General features: G+C 43.5%; 1 protein-coding gene and 1 pseudogene across 2 annotated transcripts in view; one reads left to right on the forward strand and one right to left on the reverse strand.

The window, feature by feature from the left end:
* Positions 1-4,538: 4,538 nt before the first annotated feature.
* HMGB1 (high mobility group box 1) lies at positions 4,539-8,618 on the reverse strand. Its single transcript, XM_079903015.1, has 5 exons — positions 7,636-8,618; positions 7,233-7,396; positions 6,866-7,011; positions 6,205-6,379; positions 4,539-5,176 (listed from the first exon to the last, which is right to left on the reverse strand). Exons 2-5 carry the CDS (start codon positions 7,380-7,382, stop codon positions 5,000-5,002), a joined length of 648 nt encoding a protein of 215 aa, XP_079759141.1. The 5' UTR covers positions 7,383-7,396; positions 7,636-8,618; the 3' UTR covers positions 4,539-4,999.
* Positions 8,619-9,857: 1,239 nt separating this feature from the next.
* Positions 9,858-19,542, forward strand: part of LOC307176841 (pre-B-cell leukemia transcription factor 1-like) — a 101,956-nt pseudogene continuing 92,271 nt past the window's right edge. The window contains exon 1 of the transcript in view: positions 9,858-10,032. The product of the transcript in view is annotated as a pre-B-cell leukemia transcription factor 1-like (transcript). The remainder of the gene's footprint in view (positions 10,033-19,542) is intronic.

The following is a 19,542-nucleotide window of genomic DNA, read 5'->3' on the forward strand; positions in this document are numbered from 1 at the left end:
TGGGCCTTTGCCCACTGCTCTGTGAAAATGCATAGGCGGGACTGCCTTAGAGCCTAGAGCCTTTTACCTCTAATGCGCTAGGACCCTACACTGGTGCCTTACTTTATTCTGTTGTCAGTCCCCAAAGCAATGGTACCTCTTGTTCCTCTTGTAAAAACAAACAAAGTCTGTCTGGTCCTTCTCAGCCTGAGTGCGCCTAGCCCACTCCCTATGCCCAAGTCCCAGCCAGGCAGACTCCAGATGGCAGAGCAAGACCTGAGCTTCCCTGAAATTTAGGCTGGGGAGTGGGGAAGAGGCTGCCGAGTCCTTGCTCTGAGTAGCCTGCAAGTTCTTACCCTTCACACCTTTGCGGGCATTACACTGAGTACTCTCTTACCCTCAACCGATAATTCTTTTGCTTTAGGACTTTCAATTTACTTACCTGGTTATGTTCAGAACACTTTATAGGATGATCCGTAGTTGAAACCCAGTGAACAAAAATATGGTAAAGACTGTAACTAGAGATTCTATGTACCTCTAAGGAACTAAGTTTAATTCCACTTTAAAGCCTATTAATACAGTTGCAGTTATAAATGCGTTTGGGGTATGCCCTTTACCTAAAGTACCATCTCCAGCAAGGAGGTGAAGCAGTGGTCAGTTTTATTCCATTTAAGGCAGATCCTCTGTATCCATTCCTTTTTTACAAATAACTATCTCCTAATGCCCAGAATCCAGCCCACACAATCCTTGACTAGTTTCCAAAACCGTTGGCTGTAGCTTCTGTAAAGATTGACACACAATCTCTGCTAGAAAAAGCCCTCCCCAGATAAAGCTACTGGATTGAAGATGTCAAAATAGGAAGTTCCTCATTTTCACACAATGGATTACTTAAACATTTAGTTACTGCAGTAAGTTTATAGAGAAATAATTTGTTAGAGTAGTTTAAATAGTCAATAGTCAACCCAAGGGTCTTTCAGTTCTAATTCTACCTTCTTGTGTTTGGGTGGCTCTGAATAAATGGCAGTATTTCAGTATTTTAATTTATCTTTTAAAAATGGACATTTCTTTCATGGAGCCAAAGAAATAGCCATTAAAAACCTGATTTATTATATCTTAAAAATCATTGTTAAAACGTTTCACAATAAGGATAGTCTTGGGGGAGGGGTCAATTTTTCAATATCTGCTAAAATTTTAAATGCACCTATCTGTTGACTCAGCAATTCTACTTCAAGGTATCTAGACCTACACAAGCCTAACAGAAATGTACGCAGACGTTCATTGCAGTATTGTTAGGAATAGCAAAAAATAGGAAGCAACATGAATGACCGTCAGTAAAAGTATGATCAAATATATCATGGGGTATCTATCATCCCATGAAATGTCACTTATGTTTGAATTGTGTGACTAAAGAGAAAAAAAAAGTACATCATAAAAATTTACAAGAATCTCTTTAATCCCTTTTCACTGATTTTCTCACCACTACTTTCAGTCTCCACATACCTCACACCACAACTTAAAGGTCTATCATTATCCCTCATCTTATTCCAGATCTGTATTACCACTTCCTTTTTCAGCAGGTGACCGATAAATACAGAAGGTTCAAACCAATGGACATGCCTAGAGACCTAAGTGATTAAATTTCCTGCTGGTAGATATGATTTCAGACTGAAACCCACTGGAAGGTGGGGCTATATATTTTGGAGTGTGGCTTGTTAAGTTATGCTTGTCATTCTTTGTCCTGTGCCACGGTGTATCGTTAAATAGCAGCATTCCTAGAACAGGGCCACATTTTGCCTTATTACTGCAGGGAGCAACTTGGCTTAGACCCAGGGAACTTCCCAGGTTCCCGCGAGCGTTAGCACTGCTGTTCACGTCTTTGCTATGAGGGGGACGAGAAATGAACCAGCTTGCATCTTTTGTTGCACAGGTATCCAAACCGTTTCCTGGCTTTTACGTTGTTTTAAAAGCATTTCAAGAGTCATTTTAAAATGACAAAGCACAAATATGAAAAAATTTAAAAATAACCTACCACAACTTATTAAGCAAGCTAATTACTGGCCAATGGTTCATACTTGAGCAGCAGTTAATCCTGATTTAAGCTGTATTGAATTTGTGCAAATTTACAGTGATACCATCGTTCGCAAAAAGTAGCTGGCTGGTACTGAAAAAGAGCTATTTCAGGCCCTTTCAGAAGGCCTGTTGTACCAAGCAGACCTAGATTTGAACTTCTGTCACAGTTTGTGATGCCAAGCAAGGGAGTTGGCCACACTTTCCATTCAAAAATTTCCATCTTGTCTTCCCAGTGCAGTTTTCAACATAGCCAGATACTACCCTACCGTCTAAGCAGTACTTACAATCCCCCAGGCAGCGAGGGAAGTATTTCAACAGCTTCTGTCACACAGGCACTTTCCATCATTATCATTTAAGTCTTACCCCTGTGGTGCACAGCACACACACAAGATTTTTTTTCAGATTTCACTCTTAGAAAATTAATGAAAACAGAGCAAGTATCAACACCTGATGGAAGATCATGAGAACGATTACAGGCACTAACCAGCAACAGCTCCCAACCTTTAGGAGACAATTACTTTGGTTAAGTGTTAATCAGTATGCCGATTTTATATCAAGTTTTAAAATGCAGATGACTTAATACTAAAGTTTATACTGTTTAATCTTTTGATGTTAAGAAAATCTTTATACCCCATAGTGCTGTAACTATTTCTAGACATTAAAATAGTTCCTATGCATTAACTTAAAAAAAAATCTGTTATGCCTCCCACCTCCATTTACTTGAGTTTTGAACATCCAAGTTTCAGGGTATACTGTTGAAATAGTAAACAGAGCTAGTATGTTTTCAGATTGAAAAGGGGTTTTGTCCATGTCTTCCTGTCAAGATCTGAATCCAGTTAACCCAAAAAAACCTGTTCCCGCTCTCAACATCTCAACGGTAGCTGTCACAAGACACCCACTGAAGTTCCTCGAGGCAGAATTCATTTTAACTGGATCACCTACTAGCAATAAACAATGATTCTTTAGCTACAGCAAACTTCCATGTAAATGAGAGATAACTACTTGTTCCCCTTGACTAAAAAACCTGATAAATTTTGACACACTTTCAGCCCCTCTACTGCGGTCCTCTCCTTTAGCTTAGAAAACTTAAGTTTAGATTTATAATCACTATTCCTGCTTTTTACTTACATGTGCCTTGCTTTAGAAAACGATCTTGTTTAATCCAATACTCTGAAAGCAAAATTAGTTTTTCCTGATTTATGTAAACAGCAGCCTATGAGAACACATGGAATGTTTCACAAAAATCTTTTTTTATCAGCCCATTAACCTATTTACAAGGGTAAAGTGAGTATTTTTTAAGGGATAAACTTTGCCCGCCCTTACACTTATTTAAATGATGTTGCTAAGAGGTATTAACTGAGAATAAGATTAAAATATGTATATAACAAAACCTTAAAATCTTAAGTGAAAGCCATTTAACTAATATTTAAAACCTCTGCAATTATTAGTTTATTAGTATCATCCAGGACTCAGATGTTCAGTATTCCTCCTGAAATTACATAAAACAAATGCAAATGGAAAGAATCCAAGTCAAAATTATATAACAAAACAGCACTCCATCACAAAAGCGTGTAAAATTACAAGAACGCTATTTTAAAACACTGGCACTTTAAGAGAACGATAATCTCAAAAACCACAAAATTGCCAAATTGTTCCCTAAACTGTTAAGCAGATAAACATATGACCCTGATGAATGAGCTTGAGTTTTGTAGAGAAAAATCAAATTCAAATAAATCAGGTAATTCACACTGAAATACAAAGCTTGTCTTCCTCCCTCATGTCTACTTCATTTATAAAGGGGCAAACCATAATATAGGAAAATATACCCAATTTAAAATGTGGTATACAATTTTAAAAGTTGGCCCATTAAAAATACCTTTAATGGAGGATCTCAAGTTTCCTAAACAATCCATATTTAGATAAATAGGAGAAGACATTTACAGCCAGCACTTTTTCTCCAGAGCCTTTGTTGGGACTAATTATCAACAACAACAAAAAAACGTAATATGGCAGTCTTGTATTTTAAGCTCACGCTTTTGGGGATACATTCTCAGTCTTAAACGTGGGAACTGCAAATATAACTGCCATTACATGGTAATGGGAGTTAAAGGATGTAGAGTCCTCATGTAAAGATCAGAACATACTTTTCTATTAGTCCTTCAAGGACAGACTTTCAAAATGTTTGATTCTAATAATCCCGTGCTGTGAGTAGATTGGTTACTCTTCACTTTGTAAATGAACCTGGGCTATGTGACATCTGATATCAACCGATCAAGATTTGAGTTTCAGTTATGGATGAAAACTGTCTCAATTAAACTTTTATTACCCTCATCATGAGTATGCAGGGTGTGTACACAAAAGCTTTTTATCAGCTAACTATACGAAAGATAAACACTGTAATAATTCGTGTGATCCAAAATGGGCAAAAGCAAAAGACTAGCTTCCCCTTAGGAAGAAAATTTTCAGACCTATGAAAAGGACAACAATACTAATAAAAAAAATTGTATTTACTTAGAAGCATTCAGAATGTCAACAAAACAGCTGCAACTTTTCTTTTTTTTTGCAATTACAGAGTGGTATTCAGTTAACAGAACAACAATTATTTCGTATAAGCTGCATCAGAGACAACTGAAGATGAAAAAACTACCATCCCCATATATAACTAATTTGTGCTGTGCACCAACAAGAACCTGCTTTAAATTTCCATGCCAATTTACAACCCCCATACTGTACCAGGCAAGGTTAGTGGCTATTGAAAATACCACCAGGACAGGGCTATCTAAAGACACATTCGGTAGTGTGTTAACTATACAAAAAAAGACACTGTACAGTTTAAAAACAAATCTTACACAGCCTTACATTTCAATTTTTTTCTTTAAAAGGAGTGAGTTGTGTACAGGGGGGTTAAATGCTTTATAGACAAGAAAAAAAAAACTGCGCTAGAACCAACTTATTCATCATCATCATCTTCTTCTTCCTCTTCATCCTCTTCATCCTCCTCCTCCTCCTCATCCTCTTCATCTTCCTCATCTTCCTCCTCTTCCTTCTTTTTCTTGCTTTTTTCAGCCTTGACGACTCCCTTTTTTGCTGCATCAGGCTTCCCTTTAGCTCGGTATGCAGCAATATCCTTCCAAAATAAAGGCAGGAAGAAAGTGGTTGGAAAGACAAAACAGTTAAGGAGAGAAATGAAAGTAACATGGCAAAACTTTATGAAAAAACAAGGACTCAGATACACTAAAATAACACATTATCTGCACTCACATCTGTGGACTTTCAGAAACACACGTAAAAATATTATAATTGTAAATAATCCGTAACTCATGGAATGACACGGTTTGACATTAGCATTGTTATGCCTCACTGAAGTACAACCATGTACCACATCCCAAGTTCAGTTTATTAAAACTAGAATGTAGAGACTGATTAAAGGGTAGACACTGCCACCTTCTGAATGCAAAAACGCATTCTACAGGTTTATACTGTCAGACCCTAATCCATAGTAGAAAATCTTGTCTTAAAAAAAAAAAAAGTTATTTGCCACTGAGCATGCAATTAGGTTAAGAAACATCTAGAAATAGATACATTTCTCCAAAATGACTAAATACGCTAAACTCTAACTTTACTTTTAATATTTCAATTCAAAGTATAGAGGCTACAGCTTTTTCTTATTTTATTATATCAATTTACTATACAGATCAACAAACTCATAACTTTCTAAGTTTTTTTTTTTAAATCTAAGGGAGGGAAAACATAAATGTTTCAGGGTGTTTATGAACAATACAGGTTACGTTACTTGGTCCAGCCTATTTTTATGTTGTGTGCCTGATCATTTAAAATACTTAAATCATTTGACTCAAAGTGACTACCAAAATCTTCATAAATCTGGATACCGGAGAATAACAAAACCACCCGAGTCAAATAATGTTAAGTCAAACAACACTAACAATTTATTTGATCTTCTACATTCTTTAAAACATGGAAAGGGACTTAAGAGTACAGCCAATGGCACGCTGAATAGCTGTTATACTTAAAACTGCATTACACCTCCAACTCTTAGGAATCATAATAGGAGATTAAGATGCAGTACCAAGGACAGTCATCCATCTAACACCTGGCACACCCTTTCATCAGGACACCAAGCCAATCCATACTTACCTTTTCGTACTTTTCCTTCAGTTTAGCAGCCTTCTTCTCATAAGGCTGCTTGTCATCTGCAGCAGTGTTATTCCACATCTCTCCCAGTTTCTTTGCAACATCACCAATGGATAGGCCAGGATGTTCTCCTTTGATTTTTGGACGATACTCAGAACAAAACAAGAAAAAGGCCGAACTAAAAAGAGAGATTTAATTTTAGAATTGTAGGTTTACTAACAACTGTGTTGTATTGCTGTATAAAAGCTGCTTCTAATTTCTACCACATATTTCACAGGATATAAATATTATGAAACGCTAAATATCCCTCATTAAATTTAATTTACACAATGATCTAACTTATGACACCACTAGCGGAACATACACTATTTATTAGCGTTCCAAAAGAACATTCTGCAAATTACTCTCAGACTGATGGTATTTCTCAGGAAAGAAAAGAATTAAAATTACACTTAGGAGATATATTGGGTGAAGGAGGCCAGAATCCAATTCCACTGCTCTAACTAAAACTGCCATCCAACAGGAATTTTATTTACAAAATTTAAACATACCAATGTGAGTTAGCGAAGAAACTCTGATTACGGACTCCACAAGGTGGCTTGCTAAATTTGTCTGATTCTACTGCAAAACACTCCTTGAAAATAAAAACGGGCAAGATACTTACGGAGGCCTCTTGGGTGCATTGGGATCCTTGAACTTCTTTTTTGTCTCCCCTTTAGGAGGGATATAAGTTTTCATTTCTCTTTCATAACGGGCCTTGTCCGCCTTTGCCATGTCTTCAAACTTTCCTTTCTCTTTAGCAGACATGGTCTATAAAATAATAACTCGTAAACTTAACTCGACAACGAAGTTTTAACAAGTTGTACTCTTAAGTATTAAAATGAACAAAACCAGTGTCCTTTGCTGAACATTTAGCAGCCTGTTCCAACACCACCACTCGCATGATGCAAATTGCACCGAGGCTTTTTAAAAATCCCCATTTGGACTTCACCCTTTAGTACCTCCTTAGTATTTGTGTTAAGCCCTCTTACCTTCCACCTCTCTGAGCACTTCTTAGAAAACTCTGAGAAGTTGACAGAAGCATCTGGGTGCTTCTTCTTGTGCTCCTCCCGGCAAGTTTGCACAAAGAATGCATATGATGACATTTTGCCTCTCGGCTTCTTAGGATCTCCTTTGCCCATGCTTAATTATTTTTCTAAAAAATAAATGAAAGTGTAATGTTAACAATGCAATTCACGGCATTTAAGAGCACTCTAACTCCTTGGGGAGGGAATGAAAAGCAAGGCACTGGTTGTTTAACCCGGCAGTGGCATTAACCCCTCATAATACCAGAGAAAATGGCAGTGATAGTCAATTCCTAGAAAAGGCTACACCAGGCGAAAACCGGTCCTTGAGTGTGATCTCCAAAAAGTGGACACACAGTGGTATACTCACACGGCGCTTGTTACTTCGCTGCCTGTATCTGTTCTGGGTGAATACCCAACCGGTCATTTAAAAGAAACGAAGAATTAAATGCAAAAAAACCCGTTTTCAATCAACAAAACCAAAGGTCAGAAAAGCGACGCTGCCGATTCACGGCTCTGCGCTACGTAAGGAACAAATAGGTGAGAGCCAAAGCGGGCAGACCTCTCCGGATCGCGGGCCAAGTCCGCGGCTCACCTAAAGCTGTCCCAGGGATCACTGTAAATACTCTCGGCATAAAAGTTTGCCGGGGGGAGGGAGCGGGAGGCCCGCTCGGGCCCGGGCTGGGGGATGGCGGCGCTATCTGCGCGGCTGCCACCGCCAGGCAGCTTCCTTTGCTATCGGCTTGGCCCCGAGACGCATTTCGGTTCTGACTAAACACGTCCGGTCTGAAGTTTCTTCGAGTAAACAAGGATGAGGGACAAAAGCCACTCCTGCTCGCTGCTCGGGCTGCCCCCCGCCCCCACCAGGGCAGTATTTTTTTTTTCCGAGCCGTGGAAGTCGGGGCGACGCGCGGGGCGGGCGCCGCACACCTTCCCGCCACCGGCCCCCCCCGGGCCGCCCGCCCACTGCGGGGCCGCGAGGGGAGGCCGCCCGGGACGGCGGGGCCGCGGCTCGGCCTCCGGGCCCGGCTCCCCGCCCCGCGCGGCGCCGCCACGTGCGCCCGGCCGCCCGCCGCTCGCGCAGGCCTGCCGGCCTCCCCCATTTTGTCGGCTCGGCGGAGGGAGCAGCCCCGCTCGAAATGGGGGCTGGCTCCGCCCGCGGCCGCCGGGGCCGGCGCGCACGGAATGGCCGCTGCGCGTCTTCCCCGCCTGCGCCGCCGCCGCCGCCGCGAGGGCGAGCGCGAGCGAGAATATGGCTCCTTCCCTTTGTGTGTGTGTGTGTGTGTATATGTGTGTGTGTCTGTCTGTGTGTGTGTGTGTGTGCGCGAGTGAGTGTGTGAGAGTGTGAGTGCGAGCGCAGGCGGGCGGGGTGCGCGCCGCGCTCTGGCGCACACACTCGGCCATGACGGCCGGGGGGAGGGGCGGGGGGCGCGCAGCCGGACCCTCCCCCCGCCCGCCGCCCGCGGGGGGGCCGCCCCGGGAGGCGCCCCCGGCCCGCCGCTCCCCTTCTCCCTCCGCGCGGGCCGCGCGCCCCGCCGCCCCCGCACGGGCGACGCGGGGCTGTGAGAAGACGAAAAAAAAAGTTGCCTCGGAACTGCTGCGCCCAGCTCCCCCGCCCGCGCCCGCCCGCCTTGTTTTCTCTCCAGCCAGCAGCGCCGGGCCGAGTCAGCCATGTTCCAGCGAGCGCCGCGGCGCCGCTCCCCCCGCCGCCGGGCCGCCGCCGCCGCCGCCGCGCCCGGGCACTGGCTCGGGCTCGGGCTCAGGCCGGCGGGCCCGGCCCCGCGCCGCCGCCCCCGGCCCCGGCCCCGCGCCGCCGCCGCCCGCCCGCCCGCAGCGCCCGCCGCCCGCGCTTGCCCGCCGCCGGCGCCCGGCTCTGCGGCGGCCAATGCAGCCGTGAAGCGCCGCCCGCCCGCCCGGCGGCCCGCCGCCCCCCGCGCACGCCGGCCGCCCGAACGCTCGGCCCGGGGGCCGAAAACACGTTAAAAAATTTTTTTAATGAAAAAAAATTTTTTTGCGCCAGTCAGCGCGGACGCCGCCGGGGGTGGAAACTCGCGGGGCTCGGGGCTCGCGGCGCCTCCGGCGGCCCGGGGGCCGGGGCTCCGGCGCGCGGCCGGGCTCCCGGCGCCCGAGGGGAGGCTCGCTCCGTGCGCAGTTCCCCCCACGGTCCCCCCTCATTTGCCTTTGTGTGGATCCTGACCCGCCGGCTCCCGGCCGCGGGGATCCGGCCGCCGCGCGGGCTGGGGAGCTGCCGGAGGCGCTCTCCCCGCCGCGGCGCTGCCCCAGACTCACCCTCCGCGAGGCACAGAGTCGCCCAGTGCCCGTCCGGCTCTCACTTGCCCCGGCGCTGTCTCTATGGAGCTCAATGTACTGCAATGGCTGTGAGAGCGGGAGCCAGACGCAGCCTCCTCACTCTCTCCGCTCTGTAACATTACTCTCCAGCCAGCGCGGCTCCTATTGGCTACCGCCAACTCACGGGGCTCGCTCATTGGCCCGATACCTCCCATTGTCCTGACCAGAGCCCGTTTGCTATTGGCTGTCTCCGGGGACACGTCATCAAGGATTGAAACAGCGCGCAAATCTGAATGTGTGTGTATGCCGGGCAAAGAGGCTGAGGCGGGAGAGGCAGAGGCAGAGGCAGCAGCTGCTACGGGAAAGCAGAGCTCTATGGTGTATGTGTGCATGTGTCTAACCCAAGCCAGCCCCACGCCCGAGCGGCCGCCCGAGCGAAAAGGACCTGACTTTTCCACAAGTGTCTCCAGCTCCTCAGGCAAAAGAGACACCCACAGGCCTCCCCCCCCTTCTCACCCCAAACTCACTTCCAAAGCCGTTAAGATAAGAGGCCCCAGACTTTTTAACAGACCTTCAAAAGTGAGAGCGACACGATGAGATCACGGCCCCTGAAAACCGGGGTTTCTGCTCGTGCAGAGGGGCGAAGGCAGCCAAGATTCGAGCTCCTCAGCAACATATGGTTGCATTACACTCTAGATCTCTGGGAAGGCAGGGCTTTTCCTATAAGAAAGTGACACGATCCAGTCAGCCGGCTTTAAAACACCCCTTTTCTGGGCTCCTAAACCCGTACCGTCAGGCTTGCTGAGCAGCTGAAACCTTGACTCACCGAACAGGCATTTAGTTTCACCCTTTTTCTTGGTTTGATCGAGTTTCACAGCTCGTCTAGAACTTTTTATTTAAATACAAAGCACGGTCTCAACTTCCTGGAAATCAAATGATTATTCCATGTAATTAAAGCACACAGCCACTTCGTTTTGATATGGGGTACTCTAGCAGGAAATGTTCGCGAGGGCCTGCTAGAATTAGCAAATTCATTAGAGACCACCTTTTTAACTGTTGGGCTGTTTTATTTGACTCGGTGTGGATTACTGTTATAATCAAACGAATCCTTGTGATGCTATCTTTCCCTCCCATCACACCACTTAGTGCATCCATGTAACTGCTCTAGGATTACAGGAGTTGTAGGTATATTGTTACCCGGAGGATTAGATAGAGGCAGAGAGTGTGTTTCTCTAACTCACCAAGCTGGCGGTATTAACAGCCATACTTATTATGTCTGTAAAGAAAAATCTGCTAGCTATGATAGCCAGTTCTGAAGACTCTACGGTTATATCAGCCCTTTATGAAACTATTATCTATTCCTCTGTAGCCTGAGCAGACCACACCCCTATTCAGTTATAACAGACTTCCCTTTTTTTCACTCTCTGATGGTATGTTTATACACTTCTAAACCCACCAGCCAATTCCTCCAAATGTAACACACCAAAGTTAAAATCACTCATTTTATTATGTTAATTTTATTTCATATATCCAGTCTAAGCATCCATAACATAATGTATTTGCTCAAATTTATTGAGCTATTTGAGAATAGACTTAGAGATAACCTCTCCTGTCCTTTGATGTTAATGTTTATTCCTTTTATTAAAAAAAATACATAATTGGTCTCAAGGATTATAGTCTTGGTGAATGGACAATGCATGTCATATGAACATGAAAAAGTATGATATTAAGACTATATAAACTAGTATAATGTACACTCGGTGTTTAAAAAGCAAACATCTAAAGTTAACTGTTATATTGTTACCTTCACACATATTTACTCTCCTTTACTTCCCTCTATTAATCAAATTTTATGCTTACTTTAAATCTAGGTATTTATTTCAATTGTTTTATCTTCTCGATGACTATATTACAAAATATTCATGAGAATTATCCACACTTTAGATGGCATCCGTGATATCCAAATTTGAATATTATCTGAAGATAGCACTAATCGGTATTTTCCAGGAGCAGTGTTGGGTTTGCCCTGGTACAACCACTTTTTTAGGTTCTTTTACCAGTTGTCTCTAATAGCTTACTCCTGCTAGGGTAAGTTTATGGTCACAGAACAACTCAAGAGCAATGGGTCCACACAGGTGTCTATTTCAGCAGGATGGTATGGTGAATTACAGGCACCGGATTTAAATAGACCTGGGTTCAAATCCCAGCTCTGCTACTTACTAGCTGTATGATCTCTGGCAAGGTTTTTTTTTTTGTTTTTACTCCTTTGTGCTTCCAATCTCTCAGCTATAAAATGGAAGTGATCACGGGCTTGTTGTAAAGATTAAACTTTTTCTTCAAAGGTTTAAAATTATGTTATGCAGACCTCTTCAAACCCATGACTTAGAAAACATCAAGTGCAGTTAGTTAGCCTTGAGTTTTTCTTCATATTTTAATTTTATATGAGGGCAGTGGTTGCAAATTAAGTTGTGTTTTTTTTTTTTAATTTTAGCCTCAGACAGCACTAAATCCTCATCCGGTCTAGTGATGGTGCCTTCAGTTATTCCCAAGGATAACAGAGGCCCTGTCACAGACCATTAAAACCTGCACTTCTAGGCACATTTCTCATTTGCTTTTCGTGATACAAAGGGAGGAACATAAAAAGGAGAGAAACTTTTTAAGTGAACTCTACAACTTCTAGCTCTAACCCTGCAACCTTAACCTAACCTGCAACCTTAACCCAACCCTGAACTTACGTTCGCTTATTTTATTATATTAGACCCTCTCCTTCTTCAACATGAATCATTAGCCACAAATTGGCATATATTTTACTTTAGGGTTATTGGGTGTTTTAATCCCAACTTACGAAGTTATCTAATTCAAAAAGCCTGAACACTCTCTCCCATGCCCAATTTAGCCGACTAAATTACAGATCATCACGAATATGGGTTATACCCCTCCTGGAGCCTGCCTCTAGGATAGGAGAAGCGCCTCTCTTCTGGAATCTCAAAATATTCTGTACGTTAATTACTGTGCTCACAATTGTAATTATCCAGTTATATGTCTGTTTGTCCCACGGCAATGCACCCCTTAAAGGCAGGAATCCTATCTTTGCAACCCAAGCACCTAGCAGGGTGCCTGGCATACAGCAAGCAGTAAATAAAGTCTGTTGAATAAATGATTTAACAGCTGAAAGAGTACTTACTGCAAATTATTGTTTTAATCTTCCTCTTCCATCTTTGGCGATAAACATTGGGGGATTTCTAAATCAGAAGGCATGAAAATAGAACAATAAGTAAATGTTAGGATTAATATTGAGGAAAGATGTCAACTGCACCTCATTCTTATAACTTAAAAAGAGGAAGATGGAGTTGGGGGCTAGGGGCAATCGCAAAGAAAGACAAACGCATATATTTGTAGTTATTTACCAGCTCCCAACTAGGCCAAGGTTATTCCTAGTTGGATACAGTGAACTACGGCAAGCCAAATAAGAATTTATCACAGAAAACTGCAAGAATGTCTGCCCAAAGGTTGTTTCCAGTGGGCCTTTGAAACAACTCTAACGTAAAAAAATACAAAAAGCAGACAGGGGGCTGTAAGTCTTTGGCTGGAGGATATTGATTCCTCCTCATGCAATGAAGCCTAAAGTCAAGTTATATGAATTCTCTGTTGTCTCTCCTTCCTAAAAAGGGCCAGTTTCTGAAAAGGAATAGAAATTGTAAACCGAAATGTCTGACGAGGCCAACCACACTAAGGGTCCTGTACACTTAAAACCTTCTTCTTCTTCTTTCTTTTTTTGGATGCTGACAATAAAGGAGAGGAATTCAGGTAGAGAAAAGTGTACAGGTTGTGACCTAGGACACTGAGTCCCACCCCTCAATCTACCACGTGTGCCCTCGGGTAGCCACTAAGGTCTGTGCTCATTTCCCCAACTCTTGCTTAGAGGTAGCGATGCTTCATCTCACTTGCAAGGACATCACAGGATTAAACAGACGGGCACAAAGAGAGACCCGAGGAAGGCAGAGAGGTGGTGTTATTATATCTGTCAGCGCGTGGGGAAGGGGAACCTTGTCCTGGGCTGCTTAAGTACTTCTGCCTGGGCCTGAGTCTTCTGTGCCAATGTGGCTTGCAGGTGGGGAAATCAGTGGCTTCAGCTGTGGGCAGCACTGATGGCTGAGGCAAAGAAAACGGTATGGGAGTGATTTTTTTTTTCCTGGGCTGCGCTCTGCAGCTTGCGGGATCCCGGTTCCCTGACCAGGGATTGAACCCCAGCTCTCCACAGTGAAAGCACAGAGTCCTAACCACTGGACCACCAGGGAATTCCCGGAAGCAAATTTATACCAATAATATCTCTAGAATTGTAATATTTCACTGGTGAGTAAGGAAGAAAAATTACCTTTTCTTAATAAGGTTCCTGTTCTCTGGTTAACCAAAGAATGGTACACATGAAGAGGGGGACACTCATTAGTAAAAGCTTTTATAAAATGGTGATCTAAATTCAGAAAAGATCAGTGTTTTACGTCTTGATCTCAAGAGCCACGTCAACAGGCCAAATTCAGGTGCCATAAACCTTAAAAACAAATGTCTTAGCTCACCTGCTAGGATGGCTACGATCGAAAAGACAGACATGGGGAGCATGAGTGAAAAATGGAGAAATTGGTGGCATCATACACTGCTGGTGGGAATGTAAAATGGGGCAGCCGATTTGGAAAACAGTCCGCCAGTTCCTCCCAAGGTTAAACATAGAGTTACCACGTGACCCAGCAATTCCACTCCTAGGTATGTACCCAAGAGAAATAAAAACATGTCCACACAAAAACCTGCACATAAATGTTCATAGCAGTATTATTTGTAATAGTCAGAAAGCAACCCAAATATTCATCAACTGTTGAGGGGATGAATAAAATGTAGTGTATCTTTGTGATTGAATATTATTCGTCGATAGACTGGAATGAAGTAGTGACACATGGTACAACATGGATGAACCTTGAAAACATTAGGATAAGTGAAAGAAGCCAGACACACACAAAAAACCCCACACATTGTAAGATTCCATTTATATGAAATGTCCAGAAGAGGAAATTTATAAAGACGGAAAGTAGATTAGGGGTAGCCAGGGGTGGAGGATGGGGGGAAGGGGGGGTAACTGCTGGTGGGTGTGGAGCTTGTTTTAAGGAGATGAAAATGATTTAAAATTAGATCATAGTCATGGTTGCACAACTCTGAAGACACCAAAAATCATCAGCTCGTACGTATGTGAATTATCTCTCGACAAAGCTGTCTTTTAAAAAACGAATTAATGTTTTATGAAACAAACACAGAAAGGAACGACAGATCGCTACCCACTTGCTAATTTTGCCCCGTACTTTCCTGTTGCCTCTGGTGTTTAACACCTCCTGAAAACGATGCTCTTCCTCTTCATTCGGTGGAAATTTCTTCTATTAGTGGAGTTATATATTCTGTGCTTAAAGTGTGTTTTTGCTACAAAATTATGTTAAAAGAGCACTCTCCAGGTGTACCTTGGGCGGTTTCCCACGAGCGCCTGAGGTGACTGTACTGTTGGCTGAGCCATGAAGTGTTAGGTCAGACGGTGCAAACTGGCAGGCCTCTGGCTTACGTGACCCTCAGATGTGCCATTTGGTTAACATGGTGTTTTTAAAAAGTTGGATTTTTTTTTTCACATTAAAAAAAATCCAGATATTTGGCTTCTTTTGAAAAATCAGAGATCCGATAACCTTGGCTCCATGGCTGGGCAGGGTGACGACGCTGTTGAGTGAACAGGGGCCGCCTCCCTCAGCGGAGGTGTGTTCTGTCTTCTGCGCAGCCCCACTGTTCCCTAAGCATCTGGCCTGCCGTCTTGCCTACCTGCCTCCTGTGGACATCTGAGTTTTGCCAGTCCTGAGGTGGGTCCTTAGAATTTCAGGACTACGACCTGCGATTCTGAAACGTTCTTCCTCAGAGACTCTTTTCGTAGGAAACACTTATTATCATCACACAGAACACAGAGTGGGAAACTGAACTAGAGGGATCCCTCAGGTGAGGAACAGAGCATTTTTGGTGCTGTCACAGGTAGCATGTACTCCTGATGTGAAACAGAGAGTCTGGCTGTGCGGCAGCCAAAAGTAAGCTTTATTTATCATGTCTCTCCTATATGCTGAGCACTTTACACAGATAATTTTGTTTGGTCCTCACAGTGATCCTATAGGCCAGGACGCTTACCTCTCTTCTACAAATAATTCTAAGGAGGCTCAGAGAGATCCCTTAAGTTGTCCAAGGTCACACTGCTAGTGAGAGAGTAATAGTAAACCCAGTTCTGACTCCAAAGCTGAAGTTTTCTCCACTAAGCCGCATGACCTTGCAGTTATTAGCCTAGCTAATAAAATAAAAAATGATCACATTTTCCCACCTAAATGTAACCCATATCCTCAAGGGAATCTGACGTGAGTTTACAGCCTCAACTCTCAAGATTTCTGAATAGGACACATACATTTTGCATATATAAAACTTGAAAAAATTTATGGGAATTCCCTGGTGGTCCAGTGGTTAGGACTCCGAGCTCTCACTGCCAAGGGCCCGGGTTCGATCCCTGGTCAGGGAACTAAGATCCTACAAGCCGCGCGGTGTGGCCAAAACAAAACAAAACAAATTTATGGGACTTCCCTGGCGGTCCAGTGGTTAAGACTTCACGCTTCCACTGCAGGGGGCGCGGGTTCGACTCCTGGTCAGGGAACTAAGATCCCACAAGCTGAGTAGTGTGGCAAAAACAACAAACAAACTTGAAAACAGTTTCATGAAACAATACCTACCATTGTGATGGAGTCTGACATTTTTTTTTCTTAAAATCCTAAGTTTACTTTCCAACCTGCCAATGGGCTCTGCAGTTTGCAAAACATTGCATTAAAGCCTGAGTAAAGAAGCCCCGTTTCCCATCAAGGGTAACTTCAGCCCTAAGTGACAAGTGTGGGTGCTGCCAGCTGATGGGATGGGACTGAAGGGAGGAAAGGCCAGGACAGATACCTGGAATCCAGGACCTGCGGCCAGAGCTCCCGAGCACACTCAAGGAGGCTGGTGCCAAAGCTGTGGACCGTCCCAAGTCCAGAGAAACAGTCTGGAGGCAGGAGAGGGGAGTGCCTTGCTCTGCCTGGGAGATCAAGACAAAATCAGGCGCTCCTGGCCTCCAGGAAATGCAAAGAAGACATCTGAAAATCCCCCGAGGCCTAGGAGAGAAATCCTAGCAGACCTGATAAACACCTTCCTCACCTGGGTGGGGTTCACCACCTTGGATTTGTCTTTGTCAGAGGCCAGACAGCAGGAGTCTCTCTGCCAGGGGAAGCTGCATCGATGGGAAGATGGCCTCAGCTCCCCAAAAGACAGCCTTTTGTTTAAAACACAGCACCCAAAATGGCTTGTGGGCTAAATAGAGGGTGACTGCCAGCCCATACCTGTTGTTCATGAAGGTGTTAAAAAAAAAATCAACAACAATGAAAAACCTGTATGCTTATTTTGAAAGGTTGCTGTTGATCCTTGTTCTAAGGTTTCCTTTTGCTTTCCAAGAACGGAAATAAGGAAGTAGGAAGGAGATAGCATGATTTAGTATACTCTAACAAAAGTACTACCAGCAAATTGATAGTCACATTGAGGAACAGAACTCTGCCTTGGAAACATTCATGGCATTTGACCAGTGATTTTGCTTCAAAAAATACTAAGAAAATAATCAGAAATAAGTAAAAGGCACAAAGATGTGAGTAAGAATATTAATTGCAGAATTATCTATAATGTGTCAACAACCCAGATGTTCAATGAGAGTGGCTTGGTTTAATAAGTTTGGGTCCATCCTCATGACGGATTATGCCACTATCAAATTGTTATGAATACTAAATTTAATGCCACGTAAAAATATTCATATTACCTTATCACGACAAAAACTATTTTCAGAAGGATCCCTGGTTTGAAAGAAAGGTGTGTATGTGAATCCAACAAAGATTGGAAGAATATACTAAAAAACGTTAATAGTGTTTATTTCAGGTGAAAGGTAGGCTTGGTTTTCTCCTTAGACTCTTCAATATTTCCTTAGTTTTCTACAATTTATGCTACTTCTAAAATTAGAAACAAAAAGTCCAATTTTTTTTTTTTTTTTTTTTTTTTGCGGTATGCGGGCCTCTCCTGTTGCGGAGCACAGGCTCCGGACGCACAGGCTCAGCGGCCATGTCTCACGGGCCCAGCCGCTCCGAGGCATGTGGGATCTTCCCAGACCGGGCCACGAACCCGCGTCCCCTGCATCGGCAGGCGGACTCTCAACCACTGTGCCACCAGGGAAGCCCAACTCCAATTTTTTAAGAGAAGAAATTTGCTAATAGAAGACTGAAAGATTTAGATCATTTAAAGAAATTCAGACCTCGTCGTTACTCTAGAAATTCTTCCCTGTAAAGAGATATACACTATATATAAAAACATGCACATTTACCATGGCCCTAAAGTTAAGGTGTCTCCACTGTCATCCAAATACAACCACCCTGTTAACACAAATCAAAATCAGGTATGTGCTAGGAGGAAAAGTATCAGTGTTTACATGAAAACCTTGTTACCTCTCATCACTACTGCTGTATCTTCTTTAATCACTATTCCTTCTTTTCCCGTAATTCAGTCCTGAGTCATCTTCTCTCTGCTTCTCTGCTCTCTTAGAGACCCCCGTGACCAACTCCATGTGGAGTTTTAACCTCCATTTCTATGTAAATGACTCTAAGTTTCCCTTCCAGCCTTAGGCTCTATCCTGGACCCCACCACGTACCAGTTTCTCAAGGCTCACAGGTTTGCTCTCTAAGCCAGACCCCTTTCTGATTTCCCTACTTGCCGACTTCCCACACCAGCTCCAATTCTAGGAGTCTAATTCTCCTTCTTCCTCTTCTCTCACATCAAATTCCGTAACATCTATGTCACAGTACTTTTGAATCAACGCCCCACACCTTTATTTTCATTTCTATTGCCCCCAACTCTAGTTCTGGCTTTGTTATTTTGTGGTTAAGAATAGTGGCTTTGGAACCAGACACTACTAGGTTAAAATCCTGGCCTTTGCACTAGCTAGCTGTGTTACCTTGGGCAGAGTGAATTAACTTCTCTGAGGCTCAGCTGCTTTTGTAAAATGATAGTACCCCTTTCAAAGGGAAGTTGTGAGTTTAAATTAGCTCATATACATAAAGAGCTGAGCCTAGTATGCAAATTGCTTAGAGTTCTGTAAATGAGCACCAGATGTTGGCTGTTTATTTTAGATTATTTTAAAAACTGGTATTATTAATATTTTCCTAATGCATAAAGCTCCACCACTGCTTAAAACTTTCCATTTAATTACAACATTTTCTCCCCAATTAACTACAAAACCCTCACCTGGCCTTCAAGGCCTTCCCTAGTCAGGCAGAAGGTCTCCCTTGCTTTCCCTCCCACTGCTCTCCTAATTTCCAATCAGACTGGACCTTGTACTTTCCTACTTTCGAGCTTCTGGCCACACTTTTGCTTTGTAGCGTCCTTCCCCCACCTGTGCTGCTAAAACCAACCTGTCCTTTAAAACTTCCCCAACCGTTTCCAGTTCTCAACTTGATGAGCCTTCTTTCATTTCTGAGTTCTGTCACTTTTGGTTGTACCTTTCTAATGGCTTTTATAGTGTTATAAATATAATGACAATAGATTATTATATATTTTATAACCTATATAAATATATTACACATTATGTTGTTTTACGCATCTTTGTTTCTCCAGCACTCTTTGCCCATCACAGGTACTCAGTAAATGATAGCTGAATGTCAAGGTGAGGTTCGATTTTCTGTCCACACCTATCACACCGTTGATACTCAATTTTAATAAACCATGTCTACTATTCCCTTCCCTTCATAGATTGAATCACATCCTAGCGCGACATGGAGCAAAACCCATTGTTGTGTTGTCATCTTCGTTGGCCAAAATCAGTGGATATTGGCAACTTTATGTAGTTATTAAATTCTATTCAGGTTGGCCCCTA

Source organism: Stenella coeruleoalba, assembly GCF_951394435.1.
Source record: "Stenella coeruleoalba genome assembly, chromosome: 18".
NCBI lineage: Eukaryota > Metazoa > Chordata > Mammalia > Artiodactyla > Delphinidae > Stenella > Stenella coeruleoalba.